Genomic DNA, 7,538 nt, shown 5'->3' with positions numbered 1-7,538 from the left:
TACGCTCACGAGTTTTGAACCTCTCCCTCTCTGCCTGTAAGTCTAGTACGATTCCCTCAAAATGACAGACCTTCGCCCTAGAAAAGAACAAGCCTGGCTTCCATCACCTTGACCCTGCCTCTAAACTGTCGCAAGTATCTGACTTCAAAGACCTCTAGGTGTCATGATGTGAGATATGGCAGAGCCCGTGTTATCTGCAGTGATGTAATGCCTTCTTTATTACAGACGGATATTTAAGCTGTTCTTATGACGAAAGTGGAATCATTCTGACTTTCAACATCATAGTGCCCTAACTGCACGTTCTAACGTCTTCAGGAAAAATGGGTCGTCTGAAGGGAATTCCTACAATCCTCTCTCCAGAACTACTGCATGTGCTAGCTTCAATGGGGCACGGAGACGAGATTGGTGAGTATATTATTATTATTATTATTATTATTATTATTATTATTATTATTATTATTATTATTATTAACCTCCTCTGCGAACCATGTGACCTTGCCGCGGTGGGGAGGCTTGCGTGTCCCAATGATGCAGATAGCCGAGCCGCAGGTGCAACCATACCGGATGGGTATCTGTTGAGAGACCAGACTAACGAATGGTTCATCGAAAGGGGGGTAGCAGCCTTTCGGTAGTTGCAAGGGCGGCAGTCTAGATGATTGACTGATACGGCCTTGTAATAATACTCAACATGGCTTAGCTGTGTTGATACTGCTACACGGCTGAAAGCAATGGGAAACTACAGCCGTAACCACCTCCCGAGGACACGCAGCTCGCTCTGTATGAATGATGTACTGATGATGGCTTCCTCCCGGGTAAAATATTCCGGAGGTAAACTAGTCCCCCATTCGGATCTCCGGGTGGGGACTACACGAGAGGGGGCGATCATCAGGAAGATGGATACTGACATTCTGCGAGTCGGAGCGTGGAATGTTAGAAGTTTGAATCGTTGTGGTAGGTTAGAGAATCTGAAAAGGGAGATGGATAGGCTAAAGTTAGATGTAGTTGGTATAAGTGAAATACGTTGGCAGGAAGAACAGGATTTTTGGTCAGGCGATTACCGAATTATCAACACGAAATCAAACAGGGGTAATGCAGGAGTTGGTTTAATAATGAATAAGAAAATAGGGCAGCGGATAAGCTACTACGACCAGCATAGTGAAAGAATTATTGTCGCCAAGATAGACACCAAACCAATGCCCACCACAATAGTGCAGGTCTATATGGCTACTAGTTCAGCGGATGATGAAGAAATTGAAAGAATATATGAGGAGATAGAAGATTTAATACAATATGTCAAAGGTGACGAGAATCTAATTGTGATGGGAGACTGGAACGCAGTGGTAGGCCAAGGAAGAGAAGGTAGCACAGTAGGAGAATTTGGATTGGGACAAAGGAACGAAAGAGGAAGTCGGCTGGTTGAATTCTGCACTGACCATAATTTAGTCCTCGCCAATACTTGGTTCAAACACCACAAACGACGGCTGTATACGTGGACGAGACCTGGAGACACTGGAAGGTATCAAATAGACTTCATTATGATTAGGCAGAGATTCAGAAACCAGGTGTTGGATTGCAAAACTTTCCCAGGAGCAGACGTGGACTCTGACCACAACTTGTTGGTCATGAAATGCCATCTGAAATTGAAGAAATTGAAGAAAGGAAAGAATGCAAAAAGATGGGATCTAGACAAGTTGAAAGAAAAGAGTGTGATGGATTGTTTCAAGGAACATGTTGCACAAGGACTAAATGAAAAGGCCGAAGGAAACACAGTAGAGGAAGAGTGGAGAGTCATGAAAAATGAAGTCAGTAGGGCTGCTGAAGAAATGTTAGGAAGGAAGAAAAGATCAACTAAGAATCAGTGGATAACTCAGGAGATACTAGACCTGATTGATGAACGACGAAAATACAAGAATGCTAGAAATGAAGAGGGCGGAAAAGAATACAGGCGATTAAAGAATGAAGTGGATAGAAAGTGCAAGGTAGCTAAGGAAGAATGGCTGAAGGAGAAGTGCAAGGATGTCGAAGGCTGTATGGTCCTGGGAAAGGTAGATGCTGCATACAGGAAAATCAAGGAAACCTTTGGAGAAAGGAAATCTAGGTGCATGAATATTAAGAGCTCAGATGGAAAGCCACTTCTAGGGAAAGAAGACAAAGCAGAAAGATGGCAGGAGCATATCCAACAGTTGTATCAAGGTAACGATGTAGATAATTTCGTTTTGGAACATGAAGAGGCTGTTGATGCTGATGAAATGGGAGACCCAATTTTGAGGTCAGAGTTTGACAGAGCTGTGAGTGACCTAAATAGGAACAAGGCACCTGGAATTGATGATATTCCCGCTGAATTACTGACTGCCTTAGGAGAAACCAGCATGGTAAGGTTATTTCATTTAGTGTGCAAGATGTATGAGACAGGAGAAGTCCCATCCGATTTTCAGCAGAATGTTGTTATACCTATTCCCAAGAAAGCCGGTGCTGACAGGTGTGAAAACTACCGCACTATTAGTTTAGTATCTCATGCCTGCAAAATTTTAACACGTATTATTTACAGAAGAATGGAAAAACAAGTTGAAGCTGAGTTGGGGGAAGATCAATTTGGCTTCAGAAGAAATGTAGGAACACGTGAAGCAATCCTGACTTTGCGTCTGATCTTAGAGGATCGAATCAAGAAGGACAAGCCCACGTACATGGCATTCGTAGATCTAGAAAAGGCATTCGATAATGTTGATTGGACCAGGCTATTTATGATTCTGAAGATGATAGGGATCAGATACCGAGAACGAAGAATTATCTACAACCTGTATAAAAATCAGTCTGCAGTGATAAGAATCGAGGGCTTTGAAAAAGAAGCAGCAGTCCAGAAAGGAGTGAGGCAAGGCTGCAGTTTGTCCCCTCTCCTTTTCAATGTTTACATAGAACAGGCAGTAAAGGAAATCAAAGAGAAATTTGGAAAGGGAATCACAGTCCAAGGAGAGGAAATCAAAACCTTGAGATTTGCCGATGATATTGTTATTTTATCTGAGACTGCAGAAGATCTCGAGAAGTTGCTGAATGGTATGGATGAAGTCTTAGGTAAGGAGTACAAGATGAAAATAAATAAGTCCAAAACAAAAGTAATGGAGTGCAGTCGAACGAAGGCAGGTGATGTAGGGAATATTAGATTAGGAAACGAAGTCTTAAAGGAAGTAGATGAATATTGTTATTTGGGTAGTAAAATAACCAACGATGGCAGAAGTAAGGAGGACATAAAATGCAGACTAGCACAAGCAAGGAAGAGCTTTCTTAAGAAAAGAAATTTGCTCACTTCAAACATTGATATCGGAATTAGAAAGATGTTTTTGAAGACTTTTGTGTGGAGCGTGGCATTGTATGGAAGTGAAACATGGACGATAACTAGCTCAGAAAGAAAGAGAATAGAAGCTTTTGAAATGTGGTGTTACAGAAGAATGCTGAAGGTGAGATGGATAGATCGAATCACGAATGAAGAGATACTGAATCGAATTGGTGAGAGGAGATCGATTTGGCTAAATTTGACGAGAAGAAGAGATAGAATGATAGGACACATCTTAAGACACCCAGGACTTGTTCAGTTGGTTTTTGAAGGAAGTGTAGGTGGCAAGAACGGTAGGGGTAGACCAAGGTATGAATATGACAAACAGATTAGAGCAGATGTAGGATGCAATAGCTACGTAGAAATGAAAAGGTTAGCACAGGATAGGGTGGCATGGAGAGCTGCATCAACCAGTCTATGGACTGATGACTCAAACACACACATTATTATTAAAGTTCAATGGGAGGAGCACAACGATCAATGAAACTACGCTCGAGGAAATGGAGAGGATAGTAAATAAACTCCAAAATCAGCTGAACGCATACTTTTCGAATGTGAGGCGCTGGGTAGAATCAGACTCTCCACTCTAGGACTACCAGGTGAAGAGAGAAAAGAAACAAAAAAAAAAAGCAAGAAGACCCAATAAGAACAACCTGCAGCTTTGTAAAGGGAGCAGGTATATCTAGGTGGGAATGAAGGAAAAACATGGTATCAAAAGATCTTAAGAGGTCGACGCTAATTACGAACTAATATTTAGAGGCCCCATCAAGAAAAGAAGCTACTATTTTTTGCTAGTTGCTTTATGTCGCACCGACACAGATAGGTCGTATGGCGACGGTGGGATAGGAAAGGCCTAGGAGTTGGAAGTAAGCGGCCGTGGCCTTAATTAAGGTACAGTTCCAGCATTTGTCTGATGTGAAATGAGAAATCACGGAAAACCATCTTCAGGGCTGCCGACAGTGAGATTCGAACCCACTATCTCTCGGATGCAAGCTCACAGCCGTGTGCCCCTGACCGCACGGCCAACTTGCCCGGTAAAATAATAATAATAATAATAATAATAATAAGAAGAAATAAACTCCAATGGTCCCTGTCACGAAATTCTTCAATAGTAATAATAATAATACGTTACATTTTATGGCTGCTGACTGTGGACGTGAAATGTTACGTATTGAAGTTGCATTCCTACTACCTCCTGTCGTTTCGTCTGCTTCTGAGGCAAACATCTTCAGCGCAATGGGGTGCTTAGTAGAAATTTCCAGGGTGTGAAGAAAAGTTACGGTTGCATGTATTGAAGAGATTCTGTTGTTGCTGTGTTGTTTGACTCATCAGTCCGGAGACTGGTTTGATGCAGCTCTCCATGTCACCCTACCACGTGTTAACCTTTTCATTTCTACGTAACTGCTGCATCCTACATCTGCTCTAATCTGCTTGTCATATTAATAATAAATAATGTTAATGGTTTTACGTCTCACTAACTACTTTTACGGTTTTCGGAGACGCCGAGGTGCCGGAATTTAGTCCCACGGGAGTTCTTTTACGTGCCAGTAAATTTACCGACACGAGGCTGACGTATTTGAGCACCTTCAAATACCACCGGACTGAGCCAGGATCGAACCTGCCAAGTTGGGGTCAGAAAGCCAGCGCCTTAACCGTCTGAGCCACTCAGCCAGGCGCTTGTCATATTCATAGCTTGGTCTGCCCCTACAGTTCTTACCGCCTACACTTCCCTCAAAAGCCAACTGTACAAGTCCTGGGTGTCTTAAGATGTGTCCTGTCATTCTCTCTCTTCTTCTGGTCAAATTTAGCCAAATCGATCTTCTCTCGCCAATTTGATTCAGTATCTCCTGTTTCGTGATTCGATCTACCCATCTCACCTTCAGCATTCTTCTTTAACACCACATTTCAAAAGCTTCCATTCTCTTTCTTCCTGAACTAGTTATCGTCCATGTTTAACTTCCTTACAATGCCATACTTCAGACGAAAGTCTTCAAAAACATCTTTCTAATTCCTATATCAATGTTCGAAATTTTTAAAAAATTCTTTTCTTCAGGAAGGCCTTTCTTGCTTGTGCTAGTCTGCATGTTATGTCCTTACTTCTGCCATCGTTAGTTATTTTACTACCCAAGTAATAATATTAACTTACTTCATTTAACACTTCATTTCCTAATCTAACATTTCCTGCATCACCTGACTGTTCGACCGCACTCCATTACTTTTGTTTTGGACTTATTTATTTTCATCTTGTACTCCTTCACCCAAGACTCTGTTCATACCATTCAGCAATTTCTCCAGATCTTTTGCAGTCTCGGATAAAATAATATTGCCAGTAAATGTCAGGGTTTTGATTTCCTCTCCTTGGATTGTGATTCCCTTCTCAAATTCTTCTTTGATTTTCTTTACTGCCTGTTCTATATAAACATTAAAAGGAGTGGGGCTGAGAGGGGGGGGGGAGAGCAAACTGCAAACTTGCCTTAATTTTTTTCTGGATTGCTTCTTCTTTTCCAAAGCCCTCGATTCTTATCATTGCAGACTGATTTTTATACAGACTGTAGATAACTCTTCATTCTCAGTATTTCATCCCGATCACTTTCAGAATCTCGAATAGCTTGCTCCAATTAACATTATGAAATGCCTTTTCAAGATCTACGAATGCCATTTGTGTGGGCTTTTCCTTCTTAATTCGATCCTCTACGATCAGACGTAAAGTCAGGATTGCTCCACGTGTTCCTACATTTCTTCTGAAGCCAAATTGATCTTTTCCCAACTCGGTTTCGACTTGTCCTTCCGTTCTTCTGTAAATATTGCGTGTTAACATTCTGCAGGCGTGAGATACTAAACTAATGGTGCGGTAGTTCTCGTACTTGTCAGCACCGGCTTTCTTGGGTATAGATATAACAACATTCTGCCGAAAATCGGGTGGCACTTCTCCTATCTCATAGATCTTACACACTAAATGGAATAACCTCGCCATGCTGGTTTCTCCTAAGGCTGTCAGTAATTCGGATGGAATGTCATCAATTCCAGGTGCCTTGTTCATATTTACGTCTCTCAAAGCTCTGTCAAATGCTGACCTCAACATTGGGTCTCCGATTTCATCAGCATCAACAGGCTATTCTTGTTCCAGAACCATATCATCTACGGCTTTACCTTGATAGAGCTGTTGGATATGCTCCTGCCATCTTTCTGTGTTGTCTTCTAGAAGTGGTTTTACATCTGAGCTCTTAATATTCATACACCTAGTTTTCCTTTTCCCAAAGCTTTCCTTGATTTTTCTGTATGCAGCATCTATCTTTCCTAGGACCATACAGCATTGAAGAAATTCTAATATCGGCTAATGCTGAAGCTGTATAGCAAAGTGAGAGTCTTGGTGAAAAATTGAAGGAAATTTAGACCGAGGTTGACTGTTTCCACAAAGATGACTACCGCGGTTACGGACGGAACGTCCCCACTAGAATTCTTATTTCTTCCATGTGTTAAGGGGACTTGTATATTCATCAGTGTCATCTCCAAAATTATCGCTAATGCTTGTAGTGTTTTTGAAATGGAAAGGCTAGTATGCGGCGCGAATGTCCACGTTTATTGGGAGACGATCACCCTGCCGTGTTGCATCGTTGTCATGTCCCAGACAATGTCAAGCTCTTATTGCAACGGTGGCATTGGGAGGTCTTGGAACATCGTCCGTACTCACCAGACTTGAGTCCTTGTGACTTCGACCTGTTTCCGAAGTTGAAGGAACCCCTCCAAAGTTGCCGATTTCCTCACGTGGCATCTGTACTCCGCGCTGTAAGGTGCTCCTTAGCTGTCATCAATAGAGAACGCCTTGCCAACGGTCCTCAACAGCTTCTCGACATTTGGCAAAAGGTAATAGACTTTACAATGAAGTAATGCAATACAATTCTTTTCGTTAGTTCATTAAATATTGCGTTTTATCAATTTCGCCCCTATTTATCTACAGCCTTCGTATACAGTATTTATTTATTTATTTCATAAATGTGCCACCAACAGAGACACACTCCAATTATAGGTGGCTTTTACAAATTATTTGACACAAATAACACAGAAAAACCAAAAAGAAGAAAATATGAAAATATTATCTAAATGAGATGATAATGGTCTGTATGAAATGGATGAAACCATATATACAGAAACCTGTTAATACAGCCAACAAGAAAGCTGTAGCCAAATCATGTAAATATTATACATATAA

At 41.4% G+C, this 7,538-nt stretch overlaps 1 protein-coding gene across 1 annotated transcript in view; it reads left to right on the top strand.

Moving 5' to 3' along the window:
- Positions 1 to 264: 264 nt before the first annotated feature.
- Positions 265 to 7,538, top strand: part of LOC136886025 (fucose mutarotase) — a 31,667-nt gene continuing 24,393 nt past the window's right edge. Inside the window, exon 1 of the mRNA XM_067158739.2 lies at positions 265 to 405. Within this exon, the coding sequence (XP_067014840.2) occupies positions 321 to 405 (85 nt within the window). The 5' untranslated portion in view covers positions 265 to 320. The remainder of the gene's footprint in view (positions 406 to 7,538) is intronic.

The sequence above is a fragment of the Anabrus simplex genome, chromosome X (assembly GCF_040414725.1).
Source record: "Anabrus simplex isolate iqAnaSimp1 chromosome X, ASM4041472v1, whole genome shotgun sequence".
Classification (NCBI taxonomy): domain Eukaryota; kingdom Metazoa; phylum Arthropoda; class Insecta; order Orthoptera; family Tettigoniidae; genus Anabrus; species Anabrus simplex.
This window is presented reverse-complemented; position numbering and strand designations above follow the sequence as displayed.